This window comes from Taudactylus pleione, unplaced genomic scaffold (assembly GCF_031769625.1).
Source record: "Taudactylus pleione unplaced genomic scaffold, aTauple2 ptg000396l, whole genome shotgun sequence".
In the NCBI taxonomy this organism is placed as follows: domain Eukaryota; kingdom Metazoa; phylum Chordata; class Amphibia; order Anura; family Myobatrachidae; genus Taudactylus; species Taudactylus pleione.
The window spans coordinates 1,962,965-1,987,155 of NW_028284797.1; the positions used below are offsets into that span (position 1 = coordinate 1,962,965).

Consider the following 24,191-nt stretch of genomic DNA (forward strand, 5'->3'; position numbering starts at 1 on the left):
TGCGAGGTTGGAACAATATTTAATTGGAGAAATTGATATAATATTTAAATGTGTTGTAGATCCTAATACAGAATTTAGATTGTAAGATACTCTTATAAGGGTATTAATGTATTTCTTTAACATGGTAATAATAATTGCCATAATTATGTTGTCTACATTATATAATATTTTGTTGGAAATTCTATGAATTGTGGTATGCAATATTTTTTTGTATTAGAATTGTTTATTTATTTATATAATACCATATCATCCAGTGCTTATCCAGATCAGTCCCTGCCCCAATTGAGTTTACAGTTTAAACACATGTAGAATATACAAACCTCACACAGATATTGTCCTGATTAGACACAAATCCTAACCATTGTGCCACCAAGTCAACCATTAGTAAATATATATCAAAAATATACAATGAATGATTACAGTACAGGTATACTGTTACATGACCACTAGATGGCAATAGTGGATTAGTTAATTGCACCAGGCCTATTACTTCCGCTGTTATTCTGTAGAACAATATTGAAAACATTTTCTGTGTCTTCTGTTATTGGTAAGTTCAGGAGCGCAAAATTAACAGAAAATAATTAGAATCAAATCATTAATATGATTATATAAAGTGTTTTTACCATTCTGACTGAATTTTATATTTAAACAGTCACACCAGAGGTCCCTAAACTCCACCATTACAGTCCAGGTTTTAAGGATAACCATGCTTGAGTTAAATCAAATTGACTGAGGTACTAATTAAGTCACCTGTGCTCAAGCATGGACATCCTCAAAACGTGGACTGTAAAGGTGGAGTTTGGGAACCTCTGAGTCATACAATAGATGTATAGGTTAAGTAGCAGAGCACTGTTTATAATCATATACATTTATCCTCACGTAATCCCACAAAAGGAAGCAGAGAGCAATGTAAGATCCACCTGTGGCGTTTTACTATGAGCTGCATTAACCAAAAGTTCGAAAATAATTTTAAGCATTTGTCAAAATAGTGGTTAATAAAGATCACAGTGATAAGCCTTCCAGCTGTCATCCTAACCCACTGCCCCACACTCCTTGCTCACTCTGTGCCACCCCTGTACGTATGCACCCCCCCCCCTCTTTTAGATTATAAGCTCTCACAAGCAGGGCCCTCTTCCCTCATATGCTTTTCCTTCCCTCACCTCTATAACCATATTCTCCCCACCACCTACAAAACACCCAAACTTTGGGTTCTGCCATCCTGCTGCTTATTTGAGCATTATGACTGCTGATACAGCAATGTCTATAAACAATGTCCATGTTCTGAAATGTTCTGTATTGTATGTCACTTTCGTTCCCGTTTTTGTTCACACTGTTTATGTACTTTGTAAGGCGCTGCAGACCCCTTGTGGTGCCATATAGATAAAGGATAATAATAAGAATACCTTTCTATACACAAACAGCAGATGTACCATGTTTCTGAACTATACTAGGTTATTAGATTACAGTGGGAGATATAAACTTTATTTGAACTAACAAATGTGTAACAAAGATGCTGCTGGTAGAAGGCTGTTTTAGCGCCTGGAGGACACATTACAGAATAGTTGATGCTACATCAGGCATTTGAGACCAAACCTCCATGAAATACACATGCTCCATTGCACATTAATGTACATATTCAGTATGCTTCTGAACTCCAGTTCTAGGACATGGGCTTTCAGTGAGCTTTACTGCCCCGACGGACCACCTCAGTACTTTAGTACCTTCAACTCACCTGAAAGACAGCTTGTTCACAGATTTGGCAGGCATTACATGGGACTTTCCCGGTCAGGATTTTTATACAAATTCCTGATACAAACCTATGGTTATATTTTTGAAGTCTTTTAGCATTGCAACTTTGAGTTCAATTTTCTCCATCTATATGTGTGGAGTTTGTATATTCTCCACTGATGAGAGGGTCTCTTCCTAGTACTCCAGTTTTCACCCACAGTTCATGGATAGTTTAATTCGCTTCTGACAAAATGTATTTCAAAGTATCTTTGAGTGGTAGGGAACTTAGACTGTTAAGGTGCATACACACGTAAAGATTTTCTGTCCCACCATCCAATTAGTTGATTGGTTGGAATGATAATCTGGTAAGGGATGAAAGCAAATGACAATCAGCGATTTGCTCCCAAACGCCGGAAAATGGACAAAAACTGTTTGTTAAATGTTTGATCTAAACAATTTGTTCAAACTTGTCTGACGACCATTTTCATCTGTTTTCTGGCATTTACTGTAGGAGCAAATTGCTGATCATCATTTACTCCCATACGTTACCAGATTTTCATTCCAACCAGTCAAATAGTTGGATGGTTGGATAGAAAATCTTTACGTGTGTATGCACCGTAAGCTCCAATGGGACATTGACTAATGTGAGTGATTCAATATTCTGTATATAAGTAGTGGGGATAAATAATACAATAAGAATGTAAGTGTATCATTTTACCAAACAAACAGTATAATACAGTTTCCTATACAATAGATCCTAATGTCAGAACAAGTACAGCTCTGTGCTTAGCCTGAAATGCCTAGAATACAGTAAGGGTCACATCATGCAAAGGACACAGTATAGCCTCATCATTATTGCCTAGTATACCTTATAGCCCTATAATACTTGCCCAGTATGTATATACTGCAAAACCAACTCAAGCCAGCATAATCGAGAAAAATCAGAAGAAAAATGTTCTCATCTGAGCAGCAAGTCACCAGGCACAGACCTTGCCATTAGCAAAACACTATTAGACATTGGCAGTTTTATGGCAGCTAAACTGGCCTAGACTGATACTGGAGCCACTAAAATCTAGGTAGTACTGTGGTGGTTTGGTGAGCAGAATGGTAGCCAGAGGGCAGTACTGGGTTGAGTGAAACAGACAATGAGCAACTTGTAATTCAAAATGTCTACCTAATGTCTTGTTCAGTAAAGACCCAGTTTGAAAAAAAAAACAAAAAAACAAAACTATTCCTTTGGAGAAAGACTATGTCCAACAAACTCAGAAAAGGGGCTGATACAGAGTTGAAGGTATACCTGTTTCCAAGCATTAGTGTATTGTTATCTGCATCATATAAACTCATGTCTGTACCATTTCACATCACTTACAAAAACATCAACCCTAATCCCCACCCTAAACACCTTCCTACAGCCACAAGCCTGTCTCTTCAGGCCAGCTCACCATGACCCCTCATGTTTTTACTGTTCAAATTACAAAGCATGACTTTTCAAAAATATCATATTTTTATAGTAAACGACAACAATACATTCAACACATTCCATATAACACTTTATTTGGAGTTTTGTGCCAGTATAAAAAAAATTGCAATGACATATACAGGGCATAGGAAAGCATTACATAATTATCTACAAAAATGGAAAAGCAAATAATAATGACATTTATGTACAAGCTCAATATGAGCCAATTGTTACAATTATGAACAAGTCATGTGAACTGTGTAACTTTAGTATATCTGTATGTTGCAATTCATAAATTTATTCAGTATATGCACAACACTGCAAGATAATATGAACGCAATAGGCTGGTCACTGACTAACAGAGGCCAGGTCACTCATTTATTTCCTCAGGCAGCAAACAACATTTGAATGGGAAATTATTGCAGAAATTGTTTGTAAATAACCTATCACTTTCTATGTATAGATTTTTCTATTCAATATTATGCTGCTGTTGTGTTCAATGCAGGGGAATATCCTGTAATCTAGAATCAGTACTTGTTTATTTTAACAGATTGTGGATACAATTGATTTGAGCAGAACAGTCTGTGATTCTTCTGAGCCTGCTATAGTGTTTCTCTAGTCACAGTATGGTAATTGGCATATTCAGGTTTTGTCTGTTACTTATTCTCAAAATAGTAGCTGGTTAATCTGAAATTCCCCTGTTCTCTGCAGAGTTTCATATTGCCAGAGAGCGATTTTTACATGGCAGGAAAATATGGTAACCTATAATAACAATACTAAGAACATATTCCATACAGTCACAATTACAAATGAAACGTTACACTTTTCACATATGTACAAAGCAGTATAATATAATAATAGATAGCATATCCAGTTTAAACCAAAGAAAAGGAGTTTAATGCAGTCGCAGAGTTTGACTATAATTTCATTAACCAGCTATCACCAGGAGTAATCATCAAGTCCTACCTGTAACCTAAACAGACAGCACTGGCATACCGATATGACACCAATGAATGTGCAGATGCCAATTATCCATTCATGGTTGAGAGTGGCAGCACCTTCCTCTGGCTCTAGATGTGACAATACCATAGTTCAATAGTAACCTTATATGACACCCTCATTTTAAATAAGTGTTTCATCTAAAATTAGCCTTTATAAATACAAGTCTCTCACATACTTTTAGATTATACTTTTTGTAGGGCAGCTGGAAACCAAACATTGTGGAACTACACTAAATTGAGTACACATCTGTATTAAAGGAGAACTTTCATGTTTTTCCTTAAACATCCCCCCCAAATAGTGAAATTGCAGGTGTGCCTTCCCCAAGAACTTCACAGCCACCATATACCCACTGAACATACTGTACAGGTCTCAACGTGTGACCAGGACTACTGATAGATATTCATTCTCCAGGGGGAACAATGCAGCTAAGTGCCGGTGGTGGATAACGTTGATGATGGGTTTCGACGAAAACTTAAATGACGTCAGAGTTCTCCTTTAAAGGAAGCCGACACAATGTGCAGTAACAATGAGCCCTTTGCAGACAGAAACACCCAAATCATGTCTATAACGGAATGCAGCAAATATTAGAATGAGTGTCATAAATATCATTATAAAATGTAGGTTGTATAGAATAACAATTCTGCAGTTGATAACTTCACTATAATGCACAACTGGCACTTAAGGAAGGCACTTATCCAATGAAATCTGTAAAATGCTATATAAAGTGCATTTCTAGAGTTTAAAACATTTACAGAAATACCTGAAGGCAACTGTGACCTTTTCATTGTAAATGTATGTATCAAAACAGCATTTCCCCATTCAAGTTATACAGAATACTGTGCGTTGCTTGTACAGATCAGTGTGCATTATGATACATTTCACAGTGGTAAGTGACGCCCGTTTTGCAACACAGAAACATCAAATCATGACATTCCAGTACTATATATATTTAGTTACAGTGTAATATTTTTTAGAATCAACAGGTTTTTTTTTTACAGTGACAAGGTCTATTTAGTCTGCTATTTATGTATAAATTATACAATGAAGTGCTTTCTTGAAACTTTCCTTGTCTGTCCTTATTTTTGGAAACTGTTCACATGCGGAATCTAAATCTGCATAATAGAATTATTATGCCCAGCTGATAACACTGTGAATGGCTGCTGGAGACATCTGTTTAGTTGATCATTGAGGTCTGCCACATTCAGCCTTGGTAATGCTGTGCTGTCAGAATAACCATGCGAGACCCATGCTTGCATTTTTCCCAGGATATATAACAGCAATACTAAAATCTACTGCCCCTCCTGGACCTGGGCTACTATTAAAAGTCTTGAAGAAAGGACACTAGTACATCCCAAAATGTAGCATTTCCAAGAATTACAAAGCCAATGTTGTCTTCCAAAATATTCAAATATCCACAGGCAACATCATCCAATGAATATTACATTTCCTCTTGCTGTGTGTCATGAACGTGACTGACAGAATCCAACCACTATCTTCTGACTAATTTCAGTTCACCATTTTGTCAGTCCTTAAACGTTCCTTTATTCCAGAAGAAGCCAGGGGAAGACAATGACAGTTCTTTTCATTCTCCTCTATAACAGATCATCCAGGAAAGAAATTGTAATGAAGTCTGACAGATTGTCGTCCAACTCCAAATCCATAATGTAACACAGACCGACAGTTTGCATGTTCTTCACATGTATCATTTCTTTTGAAGAAACTTAATTTTGTTACCTATAAGCAATAAACAAAGAATAAACTCAGTACAAATTATGCATATCTATTCAGCAATTTCTATATGATATTTTCCCCAAACTTGATTTAGTAACATTGTTTTTATATATTTTACACATTTAGGGGCAGATTAAACTACAGTATGCGCAGAAGCCGCTGGCACCCATTCAGGCGGCTTCTGCAAGTTACCTGACAGAGGGCGGATTTTGCTCACAGCCTATGGAGGTGCAAACAGAATCAGCCTGCCCTAATAACGGCAGCTCATATTCAATTCACTATGCCCCTTAGTGCCATCCAATCTACTGTACTATAGACTAATTTAATGCTAAACTACATTTCCTATTGGCATAAAATCTGGGTTTGCAGGAATACGGTGTCATTGTGAAAGTGTTGCAGAGCAGCTACTTCACCAGGCAGACACCTCATTCCATGCACTCCATTATCCTGTCCCAAAGGTAAAGTACCAGGACAAATAAATCCCCCTAGCGACCTCCTCGCTCACCAGAGACCAGGGGGATGCATTGTTTGTCTCATTAACATGTTACAGGCCTATATGAAACTGCAGGTACCTAGCCTGTGGCTTCATACCGGTCCTTTTAAAATAGTGGCCAAGCAACTAACTGGAAGGGAAACTTCATTGCAGAACTTCTCATAATTTGAGATACTAAACCTGTGCAGCCCAAGATCTAACTCCACTGTTAGTGTCAGCCACCTCTTTTCCAGCTAATTGTCATGTTTTTCATCAATTTCCATACATGGGTACTGCCCCAATGACCAAACAGCAAGCATCTTATGACATCAAACATATTAGTTGCCACTAGGCTAAGGGGTCGATTTACTAAGCCTTGGATGGTGAAAAGTGAAAGGACATAAAGTACCAGCCAATCAGCTCCTAGCTGTCATTTATCAAATGCAGCCTGTGACATGGCAGTAAGGAGCTGATTGGCTGGTACTTTATCTCCGTTCACTTATCTCCATCCAAGGCTTAGTATATAGACCCCTAAGTCCCTAAAATGTTGTACTGCGTGTGGATTACGTGGTAATAAAATTGAGATCAAGGAATCAAAAGTGGATAAATACGGACTGAATGGTGACCTCTACAAGCAGACTTATCAACAATATCTTAGAAACTGGGAGAAGTCCTTCATTTCTGTACATTCACGATTTACTTTCACAAATACAAAGTTAAAATAAAAATTAAGGTTAATGGTACACGACCACTTTCACAACAGGGTATCTGGATGGAAGATAGACAATGTTTAGATCGACAGTCAATAGGTTGACACAAGATGGTAGCCAGGACATAGGTCGATATGGTCAAAGGGTTGACAGGCACAAAAGGTTGTCTGACAAATGATCGACAGTGCATAAGTTCAACAGGTTCAAATGGTTGGTTTTAGGGTGAGGGTTAAGGTTAGGCACTTGGGGAGGGTTAGGTGTAGGCTGCCAAAGTGGATGGTTAGGCACTTGGGAGAGGGTTAGGTCTTGGCACTAGTTGGAGGATTATGGTTAGGATAAAATTTTTAAAAAAGCATGTGTCGACCATTTGAACATGTTGACATTCTGCACTGTTGCCCATGTCAGTCGACCTTTTGATCATGTCGACTTATTACATGTTGACCATCTGGTGTCGATCTATAGACTGTTGATGTATACCACACCCCACAACAGGGCGCTCCTATTTCACATACGCTCATGCCAAATTTTTTGGCTTTTTTTTTTCACAGCTGCAAAAGTTCTTTAACAGCTCCCAAGTTGTAATGCGCACAAAATACACTGTGCAGTTATGTCTGATGAAATAAAATGGATTTCAATTATAGAACATATTACTGAGCACTTTGATGCTGCCATCAGCGTTTGAAAATCACAGAAGTGGGAAAAAAAGAATTCATACAACCTCCTCTGCTTACTGCACACAGAAAGGAATTATTGGATTGTGGAGCGATTAGACAATGCACCTAATTGTGGCTGTTAAGGTGCCTGCGAGATATCTTGAAGCTGAAATGATTAAAAAATAAACCTACAGTATTGTGTTGGAATAAAACTTACTTAAGCCTCTCAAAAATTTGTTGACTCCGCTGGGCTCTGTCTCTGGAAGAGTCTTCAGATATTCACAGGCTCGAACCTCAAAAAGTCCTGAATTAAAAATATGGTTATTATTAATATTGTTATTTATCTGACAACCTTCCATAGGAAGAACCCTAAAATATACACAAGTAAATCCATTATGATGTTGTATGAAAGTCATTATTATATTTCTGTATTCATAAAATGCTAGTCATAGCAAAACATTTTGTTGACTATTATGACAACATTCGTAATAAAAAAGGGGTGGGGGGAAAGCACACTTCTCTCCAGTAGGTGCAGTAACTAAGAGCAAAGAATGATGTTGCATTAAGTCAATTTTTCAAAAAAATTTTAGAATCTGATTGGCTGTTAGGAGTTACAGCCCAGTAACTATTTTCATAAACAACTACTATCAAACTCCGCCAATACAGTCCACGTTTTATGGATAACCATGCTTGAGCACAGATGATTTTAATTAGTACCTAGGTCAAATCAACCATCTGGACTCAAGCATGGATATCCTTAAAACCTAGAGAGTATGGGAACCACTGTCTTCATGCAAATGTATTATGTGGTGTATACATATTTGCATAGCATTCTAGAGATAATATTTAATCAATCACATCAGTCTCTGCCCCAGTGGAGCGAACAAACTAAATTCCCTACAAGAACTAAACACACTAGGAGGGCCATAGCAGGACAAAAATACACGCTGCACCGCCCCCCCGAACTTGCGACATGACATCACAAGGAGGGACCAAGGATAAGCTAGGCACCCAAAATGTCCTAAGGATGCTCCCAGTGGTTCTGTGGCGGCTTGCTGTCAAGATCAGGGGCGAGTTAGGTCCAGGGAGGAGCTGAATGCTGTGGTCCTTTATGATGCTCAAGATGGCGGCTTTCTAGGCTGCAGGGTGCAGTTCCAGGCACCCTACATTCCAAATACAAGTACCACTAGGCCCTGCGCCCCTGGGTGGCGGCAGCACTCGCCTGTCCCTAGATACGGCCTTAACACTAGGGTCAATTTTGTCAGAAGCCAATAAACCTGTCAGTAGATTGTAGAGGTGTGGCAGAAAACCAGACGCCTTGAGCAAACCCACACAAAAACATGGAGAACAAACAAACCCCACAGAGATAGTGTAAGAATTGAAGCCTTGTCCTTAGCGCTGTGAATCAATGCAAACCACAGTGCCACCCCGTTGCCTAGTAAAATAGGGATAGTCTACTGTTTGATAAGGAATGGTCATTTGGTGTTGCTGGTTAATACTAAGTAAAGGGCTCTTTTTAAATGTTTACTTGCAGGAGCCAACATGTGCACAGAACAAAGTATTACGCACAATTAAATGCTCTTTAAAAATAAAACATATTATAAAAATATTTTTTATTAATGTAATATTGCAGCAATTTCACTACAACCAGCACAGGTTATTATGAAGTGAAGAGCTTAGAACCATAGTAGTGCTGGCCTTCATTATAGATGCAATAGAACTTCTCTAACTATAAAAGCACACAAGCTCGCTAATTTCACTTAGCAAGTAACCTTACAATGATTACAAAGTCGAGCTGTACTACACTTGTAAGCTCTGACTCTCTCATCTGCTTTTGGGGACACATGAGTGGTCACAGTTACAAGCTTGCTGACAGGGCTGTTTGTGAGCATCTGGCAGAGTGCTACCATTTGCTGTCTACAGAGGTTGCTAAAAAGGTATAGACGTGTAAAGGTTAATACACAAGACAAGGACTCAGGGATGGATGGCGTGACTAGGCAAATCTAAAATAAAAATCAGATTTATTTCTAAATTCAGATATATTATTTTAAGAAGCTTAAATACATTTAATGTGGCACAATTTTGTTTTTTATTGATACTTTCAATGCATAGTTATGAATGCAATATTATAAGCAATTCTAAAGAGAATTCCAATGATTTTATACTCAGTTTGCTGGGTTATAGCCTTGGATAGGTACTGAGAACTCCATGTGACTGGAAACTATATGGAACAGGTATAGTGCATATAAAGAACACTATATTGTCAGCACCACAGCTAGTTTACACTTAAGTTACTGAAAAACATAAACACAAGTGTCCTCTTTATGGGATGCTGTCAAAATACCGACCGCAGGGATTCCGGTGTTCAGAATGACGGCGCTGGAATCCTGGCACTGGCATCCCGAAGGTAAGTAGCGGAGTTAAGGGGAGGGCTAGGCAATAGGGGGAGGGATAGGTTTAGGGTGCGGGGAGGGGGAAGTTTGGTTTAGGCACCGGGGAGGGAGGGTAGGGAAAGGAGGGGGGTAAGTATACCGAACGACAGGTGTCCAAACCATGTTGGTATACCTGGATTCTGACCGCCGGGATCCCAAGTAACGGCATTCCCATACCCAACCCCTCTTTACTACTCACTGTCCTCTATGGGGAGAGAATCAGTAGGTTGTCTGCTATCATCTTCTGGTATGGTTTACTATGGATACTAGTGTAGTCAGGGGACATAACACTGTAATAGGCCACAGGCATTCTCTTACCTTTCACAACACTTTTCCTCAGTTCTCTGTCCTGTGTAAATCCTGCAAACATCTGAGTCTCCATAAAGAGGTCTAGGAATTGGCGCACACTCCTGGATGTGTGCGACTTGCGAAAGGGTTCTCTCTGGAAGATCCGCTCGCCCTTTTCATTCACATACATGTGCAGAGAGTAATGTCCAACGATCTCCACAAAGAACCACACAAAGGATTCCGATACCAGAGAATTCAGGGTGACGTCTTCTGGAGAGGTAATGAAATAATGTACATATAAAATTTGTTGTGGGAATTAACCTGAAATTAATGTATGACGAATATGTGGCCAACTGCAAGAGCTGACAGTGGTAATATACAGAGGGTGTATGTATATGAACACACATACATGTTATATACATACACAGCTAACTCAGGACTACTTTATAATCTAAGCGAGCCATTGCCCTTGAAGTTTGCTGTCGGCCATGTTGTTTTACTTTCAACATATGTACACTGACATCCCACTATTGGTCATCATAAAAGGTTCCTGCTCACCTTCTGAGAAATGTTGCTCATGATACAAGATGTCATTTCTCTGCTCCAAGATCTGGCACAGCGCAGACTGGAGCTTGTGAGGTAAAATGTCATCTTCATCTGATATCTTCAAGGAAAAAAAAAAGAAAAAAAAAAAAGAGAGTGTAAGTTACAAATGTAAAACCCCCTATATGTATTTGTGTATCTGCAAACGGTGCATGTTTAATATTAAACATTTTGGACCAATATATAATGAATATGTGCATACACACACATACACTATTATGAACACTTTATTTTTACGATTGTTTTTAATAACATGCCCCAGAAACACGTGCTCTTATTCAATATGCTTGTATTCCTTGATGAGTCATTTGTGCACAAACATACGCATATATATATTTCAGTATGTTAGTTAGGTGGCATCTAAGTGTCCAAGTGATAATCTTTAGATGGGCAGGGAAAACGTGCATTGTGCTGTGCTGGAGGGTGGAGGAGTTTCGAATTAGGCCAGGAGGTATATCTAGTGAACTCCCTCATTTTGGCGGACTGCCCAGGGGACCAGATTAAGATGACAGTTTTGCAACAAGTACAAAAGGCTCTGTATGTAATCACAGGGCAGGGACTTGCATCCTCCTCAGCTCAGGTAAAGCATGACCTATATGTATATAATGGCCTGGTGCACAAGGATACACCTAGACTATTAGCTATAAGTAACAGCAACAGACTGATCGCCTGCTTTACATGAAAACAATGACAGCTGCCTTCAGATTGTCTGACTATATAGATGCCCCTTGCAGATTTATTACTAAAACCATGAAGTGCTAACTTCTCAGAGCCCTCATCAATTTAAATAAATACTAGCAAATTGCACCACATCCCTAGACATTCATATGAATAACATTAATAAAGAATTGGGTGGATCTACATAGAGATCTAAAAATTCTCACCTGCTGAAGAAACTTGTTTGCGCATAAATCAACTATTAATACCTACAGAAAAACAAGGATGGAGAAATTAATTACATACATTGAAAGGCAAGGTTAGCAATTTAACTACTTTGCAATCTGTTGGCTAATACATATATCAATGTAAAACAATACATTTTATGTTAATTCATCCATGGTTCAGTTAGTGAATCCCAGAGTGCAGTACGCTGCTAAGATTATTAACAAAATGTATGGTTTTCACTGCAACACGTTGCAAGTTCACTTATTCATAGAATAGTCCGTGATTCCACATAAAGCACAAGTTATAAACCACAGAAAATACTGGCCCACGCTGCATTTTATTTGCACAAGTGCATCCAATTGTCCACTAAGCGAATTTCAAAGAGCCCATCCACCTCCCAGTTTTTGGAAATAACTATGTAATTATTGGTGAGATTGTATTTGTGGATTTAGGATTACGCCAAGATATTACAGAACAGCTGTGGCAGTGTCTCTGCTATAAGCAATATGTGCATTTTTTGCTAATAACGATGGGTGCCTTCCCTTCTAACACTGGTAAGAAAAACCGTGCTGGAAAGCATATTTTACAGTCAAACGCAAGGATCTCTACGTGTTTAATGGCCATCCTCCTTATTTTACAGTAATATGATAATACTAAAGTAAGTAATCCTAACACTACAGCTTTTGTTTTCAGTCTACAGATGTGTCCTCATACACCTAGGATCTATGCGCCGTACAGGGCGATATGCCCGGCACAACTGAGCCGTTCTGAGAGATGTAGTGTACAGTCTTTATCTTTGCATCTTAGCAAAACTCCACTCAAAGACTAAAGGCACCTGGCTGCATCTTAAACTGCACAGGAATTCGTTTTAAACACAAAGTCGCAGATGATGCACAAAGGAACTTGGTGTGAGAAAAAGCTGCGGCCGTTACACGTAACACTTCCTATACAGATTCAGACTCATGCGCACACAGATGTACAAATGTCACACATCAAATTCATCAGTCTAATCCAGCAAAGTAGTTTTGTTATTATTATGTTTTATTTCTATGGCACCACAAGTGTTCCGCAGAGCCTTACAAAGTACATTATCAAATAAGTGAACACGAATCCAGTGAATTACAGTACAATACAGTGCAGGACAACTACATAGTTTATACACATTTTGTTGCTTCTAGTTGTCTTATGTAAATAAAATGCAAATTTTAGCAAGACATATCTCCTTGCTGGCGCACCGGTGTCATTTATTACTGACTGACAATTATAAAAGATCCACAGGTGGTTCTAATGATCTCATTTGTGACTCTGTGAGGAGACCTGGAAAACATGCACTCTTAGCGTGTCCTGATGACTGGATTTAAGCAGCACTGGTACAATGGATCATGAAATAAAAAAACAATTTACCGGCCTTTCAGATTAATCCTTTTAGAGAATACAAGTTCATAGCAAAATATACTTCTGCTTTTGTATTTCTGTATTGCTCCATTTTCAGATTATAAGAACAATGTACTTATATATTTTTAATTATTGCAGAACCCCCCCCCCCCCCAACATGACCTTACACCAGATACAAATGCTCTGCCCTGAGACTTTACACAATTTATGACTGCAGTCATCTCTATTGGACTAATTCATTGATGAGATGGGAGTTTTTAACACAGATGTCTATGGTGGTAAAATGGGAAGTCCAGGAGCACAGAGGTTTGTACCTGGTGGAAGGGGTCATGTTGGAGGGTACGTTATGTGTATAATCAGACTGGCTAGCTGGAGTTTATTGATAATTACTGTACTTTCTAACGCTGCAAGTGAGAATATAAGTCAGTAGACTCACCTCTTCAATGGGGAGGTCACTTAGCAGAGGCAATGAACATGACAGGATGCCGATAAGGAATGGCGTAGGAGAGCAGACAATGTCAATCATGGAGGCGGGAAGGACGGGGATGTAAGTGTGCTGCCAGGTGAAGGGATACAGCACGGCAAGCACCGCATGAGCACACTTAGACAAGGTGCTAGAGAGAAATACAAATAGAACATTACAATAGTTATGGTCAAACAGAAAACAGACAACTGTTATTAGGTTAGGAAGATATACAGAGACAGGGCAAGAGGCTATTCCATTTTTTTTTGGTAAAAGTTCTATTACCACTGCAAATCATAAATCAAAACAGATTGATAGTATTAGTAAAATTAGAATTATGTAACTTTTTTTAATTTGTGAGGAGATATCTTATCCCTGTACCACCTAATGTCTCCATAGCATTACGGTCTTTATTTTAAAATTAGGAGATCCTTAAAAGGACGTCTGAATCCCAAAATGTTATCATAGGTACCAAATAGACTGCAGTACTGCTTAATATGAAGGTGTTCTTCCCCTAATCGGTTACAGAAAGCTGTATCTGCTCACACATCTATAGGACAGTGCCCTAATCTAATACATGACATAAAGCCATTCTCCAGACATTTTATATATTGCCCCTGTGTATGAATCAACCAACTCACACAACAAGTCTACAAAGTTGTCACTGACACTCTGTCTGCTCTGTTAGGGAAGTAGCTCCCTCCCAACGTCATATAGCTGTAAAGGAGTGGAAGAGCATGCTGGTCATAGTTATTTAATGCACTTTACTAAGCTTAGTGCTACACAGAAGTCGGCACATATTAATGTCAAACCCTAGCTTTACTTGCTCTTGAATAAGAGGACTAAGTTGAAATTTCATATATGGACACTGGCTTACATGGACTCAGGGCCATAACTAGGGGTGTGCTAGTGGTGCCGTCTCACAGAGAGCAGGGCTCTGTGGGTGGCACTGCCGTTGCCCCATGGTCCCTGCAACTGGCTAGCAGGGTGCCTGTAACAGTACCCTGGGCCAGTATCGCTGCTGCAGTGCCACCCGGAGCATCCTGTTATGGCACATGCAGGGCCTAGACATAAATGACATTCCAAAACACATTTCAAATGTTAGAAAATTATCAGAACTGAATGTATTTTATATAATGTGACCAAGCAGATTTCAGGACTAACCATAATGAAGGCTGAATGAAGCCAGAATATTAACTGGGAAAGGACTGATAACGATCAATAGGGTGTATTTGACTAAATATCAAATGTATAGACATTCGTATACTGTACATCTTTTGCTATGGCAATCTAGATAATTAATGTATCAGTGGTAGCAGAAATTCCCTGTTAATCAATGATGAGTTACTTTGTGTAACAATACATCTAGTCAGGCAGCAGCTTAGAATTGTTACTAAAAGAGTAAATATTATGTTTCTCTGTAGAATGAGGATATCCTCAAGTGACTAATGGACCATTTTATTTCTGTACAAATGAACAGTTTAGTAAATGTGCTCAACACCACTTATGACTCAGGATCAACACTAATACCTCTTTTCCACCAAAAACCCAGGTCCGACCTGGGTTTCAGACATGGTTCCAACACAGGTCAGACACCATTTACACAGCACCATCGATCTGGGTTATTCTCAGGTCAGCCCCGTTCACACTGAACCTGGGTCTGCCCTGCTAAACTTGTGAGGTCATAAAAAATGGGAGGTGACTGCTCCACAACCACCAATCAGCTCATTTTAGGAATGCCCCAGGTCGAATAACCCAGGTTGCGCCGTTTACACTGCACCATTACCCAGGTCCATCCTGGGTCAAACCCTTGTAGTTACCTGGGTTGGATTGCCGGGTCACTTAACCCAGGTTCTTTTTCAGGGACCCCTTTACACTGAGCTGTGACCCGGGTAAACCCAGTAAAAACTCAGGTTTTTGCTCTGGTATAAAAGGGGTATAATTTAAGCATCATATGTTTTCTAAAAATAGAAAATTAAAAATAGTTTACTCACCTAAGATTGTCGGCAACAAAGATGACCCGTCTCTCCAGTAGAAGAGAGGCAAACACCTTGATGAGGTGAGGGACGCTGAGGCAGCTAAATAAGCAGTCAAAGTCTACATGTTCCAATCGGGAGTCCATCGGCCGGCAAAGCTCAATGACCTGGAGTGGAGTAAAGTTTAATTGTCAGAAAAATGTATTTGCGGCCTTCCTGATTACCAGACTTCTGTTTAATAATGTTTAGTCCCAATCAAATAGATTAAATAAATAAACAAATATATATCACATGCACATGAAAGTCTGGGTAGAATTCACGGTTAAATCCCCTTGGCCTGAGGGCATTCGTTAATTAATAAAAAAATAAAATCTGACATTTATCTGCTGGAACAAACTATTCGGTAAAACAAGATTCAGATTTTATTGAAGTTTCCATCCTCCTGTGGGGTGGAATTTATCCCCATCACTGATGCCTGTGTGCCCTTTAGCCTGAATGACAGAAACAAGTCATCTGCTTGCTTGAGACCTTCAACCACTTAACTGGCACGGTCATGTGAGAGTCTACAGGGGTCTGCTAGACATTTTTTTTTTTTTTTTTTTTATTAAAATCGTGCTAAATAGGTTTTTAAATAGATATTATTAACCAAATCAATTAATAAAAATAAAAAATGGTCAATTTATAATAAAGAAAAAATATTTTGGGATGTATTTTAAAATAGGCTCTGTTTAATGTGCAACTAAATAACACATATTGTCTTCCCTAATGACATATAGGCACTGGGATATTAAAGGCAAATCTTACACTAGGGGGTATATTTACAAAATTTTGGTTTTATAGACGTGGAGATGTTGCCCATAGCAACCAATCAGATTCTAGCTATTGGGGGAGATGTAAGAAGCCCAGAAGCGGTATAAGCGCACGTTATGTGTGCTGTTACCGCTTCTCCCCGATGTATGATCGGGGGCCTGGGCGGTAAATGACAGGGGCGCTATGCGCCCCTGTCATTATCGGCGCTGCTATCTACAAGATAGCAGCGCCGATAGCCTGGGCCATGTACGAACGGTCAGATCGCCTGACCGTTCGGCCCGCTGTAGATGTCGTTATCGACAGCTACAGCCTGGCGCTGCCCTATCTCCACAGCAGGGACAGCGCTGTCCCTGCTGCCGGCTCCAGGCTGCACGTGGGGATCTCGCGATACTTGTGAGATCCCGCGCATGCACAGTGGAGCCGGCCGGGACAGAGACACAGGGCATCAGCACTAGGCTGATGCGCTGTGGTCTCTAGCGGGTAGAGCCGGAGGGGTGAGTTAACACTCCCCCTCTCCGGCCAATGAGATGTTCTTACATCTCATCGGTAGTGCTTCCTGCTTCGCCTCGGTAAAGAGGCGAAGCAGGAAGCGTTATAGCGGCACGCTAAGTGCCCTATAATACATCTACCCCATTATCTTCTAGAAGGTGCTAGATAAATGATAAGTAGAACCTGATAGGTTGCTATGGGCAACATCTCCACTTCTATAGACCCACACTTTAGCAAATATACCCCTTAGAGTTGAGTGGCACCTGCACCTGCTCCTCGTGACCAATGCAGGTAGTGTGACTAGAATAGGAATATGCCCTCTGTAATGCATTCTCCACTGCCCATAGGTTGGCAAAGGGCACAATAAAGCTAAAGACTGATCAGCTAGCCTACTATTCCACGCCCTGCATAAACATATATAGATACCTCATTTCCTGATCCCGGCAGAAAGCTCTTCACAGTTATTGTGCGCCCAGGTGCAGGGAAAGGAGCCTCCATGACACTGCGCATGAACGAAGACACAAGAGCAGGGGATATCACCCTCCTCTTCTCTACTTCATCTAGAATCTGAAATAACATTGAATGGAACATTACACAATGACACTTATATAATTATAGCATAATGATTCCAGGTGTATCACATTATTAATACTGTATCATACAGTTTTATTTTTGTCGTACTAATCGTATGCAGGAAGTTGAACATTTAATTCCAAGGCCCCCATATATTAACGAGTTTTATCACCAAAACGAGTGACAAATTTCACTGTGTATTACAAATGGTGCTCCATCCAATCAGCTCCCAACTGTCATTTTTCTAACAGTTGACAGTTGGGAGCTGATTGGCTGGAGCACCATTTGTAATACACAGTGAAATTTGTCACTCGTTTTGGTGATAAAACTCGTTAATAAATTAGGCTCCATGTCTTGTATTTATAGTACGGCTTCTCTAATTCAAAACATACTCGTTAGAAATAACATAAAACTTCATTTTTGGCAATATGCTTTCATTGTTACTTTATTCAAATAGATTGTATGTGCCCGAATTTCCTTGTTGTTTTTTTGCGGAATACTGAGAACTACTGAGGCCAGTCACCTGCCTTGTGGAAATAAGTGTGTGGACGTGACACTGAAGGCTGGGCTGGGGTACTGGAAATGAGGGGACAAGGAAGCATCTGGTATCTGGATTATAATATTATATAGACATTTGCTTTCATTAGTACAGAGATTTAGAACCTGATGTAAAACTAAAGTGAAGACTAATAAGCAATAAGAGAAGGCTCAGTAGTGAGCTCCCAACATTAATAGACTTTTCTTTATGGAGAAAATGTGAGAATCCCTTTTTCATTTGTAGCACCATCCATTCATATCATTAGGTCATTTTGTGCTGCTTTGTTGTTCTCCAAATAACTAAAATCAAAACCCAGTTTCTGTTCTAAATAATAGTTTAAATAATAATAATACATTCTGTAACAAGTGGTATTTAACATACATTGGGTGTGATGCATGTCATACATCCCACCACTGATCACATACATAGCGGCGGATAGTAGCACCGTATGAATGTACAATTGCGATTAAAATGGCAAAAGACAGTTCTTCCAATAAGAGAGTTGTGTGGACTTCCGACTTTATGACCCGGGAGTCCTTCTGCGCATACGTGGCTGTTGGACAGCGCCTGCACGAGCCACGAGGGACACTGGGAGGGAGACTATTGGATCCCTCTCGGGAAATGCAGTGGAGAGAAGCCCATAGGCTATTAGGCAAAGCCATCTATAGATGGTGTTGCATATGGGGTACAAAACTTTCCAGAGGTTGACGCATATGAGGATAGTGGTCAAATCTAATTTTGGGCTTGATGGACTACACCCATTATTCTATAACACGCAGAAGAAAAAAGCTCAGATACAAAGACACATATTGCAGCTATAATCATTTATAATCACCTTTGAAAATAGGTTAAAGCAGCCCAGTCTGCTGACCATACAGTACACCTCTGGCAGTCGTTTTCCTTTATCCTGAGGCTATAATGGAAGATAAATAGTTATATAGGTTACAGTTATGTTTTTTTACGTGTCATTTGTAATCAGCCAGACAATGTCATGACCGTGCCATGTTATCATAGCAGTAGCTTCATATTGATTTTTAATTTATAACTTAGTTCTTCTTTCATGTTACCATCTTATCAGCGGGCTAATGTCATATCATAGCTAACATCATACAACAAACACATTGGAAAGTTTACATTTTTGTACCTTGAGATCTGTAAACCATGTACAGATACACATAAGGCATGGCTCTAAGGAACATTATACTTACCAAAAGTTTTCTGCAATAACCAAACCATCTGCTCCCATCTTCTCCAGTCAGCACAAAAGAAAAAGTTTCACTGCAAGAAAAGATTAATGGTAAGAATGTTTTATTAAATTTCATTTTTTAATATACATAGGGCCTGATTCAGAGATGGATGCAATGATGATAGTGTTGCAGAACGGGCGATTGTTTTCTATTGCGCATGCACAAACACAGCACGTGGAGCGATTACACTGCGATTACTCTCGTACACAGTAACCACTTGCAGAGTGAGTGACAGATAGTCAGTGTTTTGGGGTGGTAACGGGGGGTGGTCAGAAAAACGCAGGCGGTTCTGACCATTTGAACGCTGTTTCATGGGCGTGCAAAAATAAGCTATTGCGTTCTCCAGCGCCGCATAAGACCTCTCTGCATGTCAGGAGAGCTGTAGTGTTTGTGGTTGGTCAGACTTGCCTTACATGCGGTGTTACTGTCTGCTGTGCGTCAGTACCGATGTTTATGCTGTTGTGCGTCAGGGGACGAATAAGAGGGCAGCAGTGGGCGTCCCCATGCTCGGCTATACTTTGGAAGGCATTAGCATATTTCAGCAACTGCGATCCGAGAGAGAATGCATTTGCGATTACAGTCCGTCTATTACTCAGGCCCATAAGCACAAGAAAATGCATCAGCATAGAATTACACTGCATAAATAGATAATGTAAATAATTACTTTGATTATCATTATATAGCGGTTTATGGCTCTTCAAACTTCCATGTCTCACCTTTTCAGATTTGATGTGGGTGCCCAATCTTTTGAATCAGGGAAGCAAAATTGTGGGATGACTTTGAGCCTCTCCTCTGTGTCCTTAGATTGCTTCAATGGGTGATCATTCTATTGAAAACACAAAAAAGCTCTACATTAATATTTATTTTAAGTGATAAAACTAACCATTGCTGCAAATATTACAAATTATAACTACAGTGGTGTAATTAGATTTTGCAGTGATGCTCCACTCATGCCACGTATAATGTCAGAGAGTAATACAGTGTATCACATGGCATGATGGAGATATATTTGCATTTCCTCTGCAGTGCTCCTCGCAGTGATTGTAGGAGTAGGTAATCGATGGTTACATCTGTGTATGACATGTGAACTGAGCAGCAGCTATAGTTTACGTATCTTGGTTTTCGGCACTCTTTCTGTAATATGTGTCTGGATAAAAGATTGGGTAAATATACTAAAGGTCAATTTTAATTGTTTTCAAATCAATCTAAATAAAACATCGATGTTGTGTTTCTGGGGCTAAATCACACATTTACTAACACTTAAAAAACCAAATCAAACATTGTCTATTAGTAAATGTGTGATTTAGCTCCAGAAACAAAACATTGATGTTGATCGATTTAGATCGATTTGAAATCAATTAAAATCGACCTTTAGTAACTATACCCCAATATGTACATGTCAATATGGGCTTCCTTATTACATCTGAGCAACATGATTTTAACCCTGTAGCAGTCCACTCGCCTATATCTTATTAAGTATATCCCATTACCCAGTGACATTTACACAGGTCTAAGCTGTTACAAAAAAAAAATCCCAACTGTAACAAAGACACTTGTAGTATCATGAAGAGGACTTTACCTTACTGGGGTACTGCTGAGTAATGTAGGGGATATAGCTATTTCCAGATGGCTTTTTCTGCAAAGAAACCACCACAAATAACTCAAACAACTGCTGCTCCTGAAGTTCAATGAGATCTCTCTCTAAAGTCTGGTAGTGAGGGTTCCGCTTCAGCGAACTCTGGACTTGAGCCAAACGCTTATTGTGTTCTAAAGGAGAAAAGAAAACATAGGATTTAATGTAGACTTGGTTTAAGTTCTTTGATTATTTATAAAAATAATAAGATTTATAGAAGAACATGTAGAAGTTCTTTCACGTGACTTAGAACCCAAGGGTGCTATAAGTGCATTTCGCAGCTCATAGTTTCTTGTAGACTAAAGATTGTTATGGGCGTCTTGCCATTAAGGAAGACAACCTAGGAGTCCTGCCCAAGGTTCAAGTGAACACATGCTCCTACTCCTCATCTACAACAATACAGCTGGTCCGTCCTGAACAACCAGGTATTCTGGATTTGGAAACACATTGTCTTGTTTAGTGTTTGAACTTTTATATGAAAAAAAAAAAAAGAAGATTTGTAATTTCATCTACAACCAGCACTGCGAAAGTGTATGGTGGGAAATTTGGGCCAAAGTCATCTTGTCTGAGTTTAATGAGACAGGGAGTGGTAATAACTTCACAGGCAACACCTGATGTAAAGCAGTTAAACCTGGTTCTCACGTATGGTCCATGTGACTTTTCAAGTAATTCTATGACCCATTACCATGAATAAAACTACAGTAAGTCTATGGAGTTCTAAAATATGTAAAGCAGCAGACTGGTTAATCATTATATTCTATTGATAAGCAAAAAGGCAATTAAATAAAAAGTGTTTGAAACGGCATGAAGCATAACATTTTATATGTAGTAATGTAAACAACAATTTCAATAATATAATCATGAGAACTGCACATGAACGCACACAGTAGCATTGACTAATAACTAATAATAATAATATTAATAAGAGACATTCTTGTATTGATTGAAGCTCATTGGAGGAGACAGGACAGGTTGATTGCTACAGTGATCTTTTATATCCATGCCATTGCACAATGACACAGATTAAAATTTAAAACACATTTAAAAAACAAAACACTCCATGTGAAAAGGTATTCACAATAAGCTGCAGTAGAAGCACTTACATTCACAATTTCTAGACAGTAATAGTAACAAGATTAATGCTCACTTTTCTGACGATCCTCTGCCTCACTTTCAGACTCACTTGCTTCTCCTAAACAATGACATTAATTAGAAATATCAGCACAAGAAAAGAAAATACTGCTTAACTGCTAATATTATGTTGCAGCTCAGACAAATGCAGTCAAAGCAATATGTAATGAAGCATGGTCCTTGGAAATGCTAATTGAAGATATGTTCAATATTACAATATAACAAGTTGCCAATCAATACTTGGACAGGCACATTCTCTATTGTAGGAATGATGCTGAGAAAATCATATTGCAAGGTTCCAAAGCCAGTACTTGTCCATAAAAAGAAGGACATACCTTTTGATGAAGCAGTATCCTGACCAGCAAAGTTCTGGATTTTAACCTTCTTCTTTCCACGTTTAGCATCAAATATATCCTGAATTTTCACCACCAGCTGAAATAATACAGCAGCCATCATTTAATAGGGCATATGTGTAATAATAAATGTGTCAACATATCCCAATCAAACAAAAACATTCGGGAAAACACGCATTAAAAAAGGCAGAGAGAACACTGCAACCTCATTATACATAAAGAGTAGATAAAAAGCTGCAGACACTGAAACAAAGACTCAGTTTGCCGTGGAAACAAGGCAGGAACTATCATTGTGTGCGTTTCCTTGTTAGACACAATCATATCCTGTGTAGGGGCTTTCTGTTTATTTCATCTGCAACAACTACAGTATAAACACAGGATGAACATGTCTACCATTTTACACAGGGTGATTCCAAAGGAAGGTACACAACTTAGGCTTCATGGTTTGTAGGTATGGACACACAATTCTAATACTTAAGTTATATTCTCTACACTAAAAAAAAAAAAGCTAGGTACAATTCAGAGTTACAACTGTTATATATATTTTGTTTTGAATGAACTCCTATTCACAATAAGCATGCCTCCACAAATACTGCAGAACTAAAATAATTCCTCAAACCTTTCTTCCAACCTGTCTCTTTTTGGGGGATGAATGCTCTCTAGATCTTTTATGACTAAGGGCAGTGGTAAACGCACTATATATGCAATAATGACGGCAGCACTCTCAGACTAATAAAACATGGTCGTATTGACCTTCAAGTGTAATTCAACGGTTTAGGTTTATTACAATCTTCGTGAGGAACATGTTGCAATAAACCAAAACCGTTGAATTACACTTGAAGGTCAATACGGCCATGCTTTATTAGTCTGTGAGTGCCGCCGCCAATATTACATGTACTTTCCTGGTGGAGTTGGATGGCACCCAGCAACCACATATCTTTAGCACCGTTTGGGAGTGCAGAAGAATTGGTGTAAAATATATATATATATATATATATATATATATATATATATATTACACACACACACACACACACACACACACACACACACACAGTGTCAGGTGCATAAATATTGGGACATTGACAGAATTTTCATATTTTGGCCCCTACTCACCACCACAATGGCTTTGAAATGAAACAAACAAGATGTGCTTTAACTGCAGACTTTCAGATTTAATTTGAGGGTAATTACATCCAAATCAGGTGAACGGTGTAGGAATTACAACGGTTTCTATATGTACCTCCCACTTTTTAAGGGGCCAAAAGTAATGGGACTATCAACTCAAAAGCTATTTCATGGACAGGTGTGGGCTATTCCCTCGTTATTTCATTATCAATTAAGCAGGTAAAAGGACTGGAGTTGATTCAAGGTGTGACATTTGCATTTGGAATCAGTTGCTGTCGACTCTCAATATGAGATCCAAAGCGCTGTCACTATCAGTGAAGCAAGCAATCATTAGGCTGACAAATCAAAACAAACAAACCCATCAGAGAGATTGCAAAAACATTAGGTGTGCCCAAATCAACTGTTTGGAACATTCTTAAAAAGAAAGAACGCACCGGAGAGCTCAGCAACACCAAAAGACCCGGAAGACCACGGAAATCAACTGTGGTGGAT

The 24,191-nt window shown here is 39.1% G+C and overlaps 1 protein-coding gene across 2 annotated transcripts in view; it reads right to left on the reverse strand.

Annotated features, from left to right (window-relative positions):
• Positions 1-3,299: 3,299 nt before the first annotated feature.
• DENND2C (DENN domain containing 2C) overlaps positions 3,300-24,191 on the reverse strand; it is a 53,927-nt gene continuing 33,035 nt past the window's right edge. Inside the window, exons 6-19 of one of the 2 annotated variants that reach the window (XM_088446304.1) lie at positions 22,554-22,650; positions 22,235-22,279; positions 21,034-21,221; positions 20,171-20,280; positions 19,416-19,485; positions 19,043-19,120; positions 17,523-17,663; positions 15,816-15,964; positions 13,795-13,972; positions 11,963-12,004; positions 11,034-11,139; positions 10,506-10,742; positions 7,973-8,059; positions 3,300-5,923 (exon numbers count right to left, since the gene is read on the reverse strand). In XM_088446304.1, the coding sequence (XP_088302430.1) occupies positions 5,892-5,923; positions 7,973-8,059; positions 10,506-10,742; positions 11,034-11,139; positions 11,963-12,004; positions 13,795-13,972; positions 15,816-15,964; positions 17,523-17,663; positions 19,043-19,120; positions 19,416-19,485; positions 20,171-20,280; positions 21,034-21,221; positions 22,235-22,279; positions 22,554-22,650 (1,560 nt within the window). In that variant the 3' untranslated portion in view covers positions 3,300-5,891. Of the gene's footprint in view, positions 5,924-7,972; positions 8,060-10,505; positions 10,746-11,033; positions 11,140-11,962; positions 12,005-13,794; positions 13,973-15,815; positions 15,965-17,522; positions 17,664-19,042; positions 19,121-19,415; positions 19,486-20,170; positions 20,281-21,033; positions 21,222-22,234; positions 22,280-22,553; positions 22,651-24,191 lie in introns of both variants that reach the window. The other variant, XM_088446303.1, reaches the window with a different exon arrangement.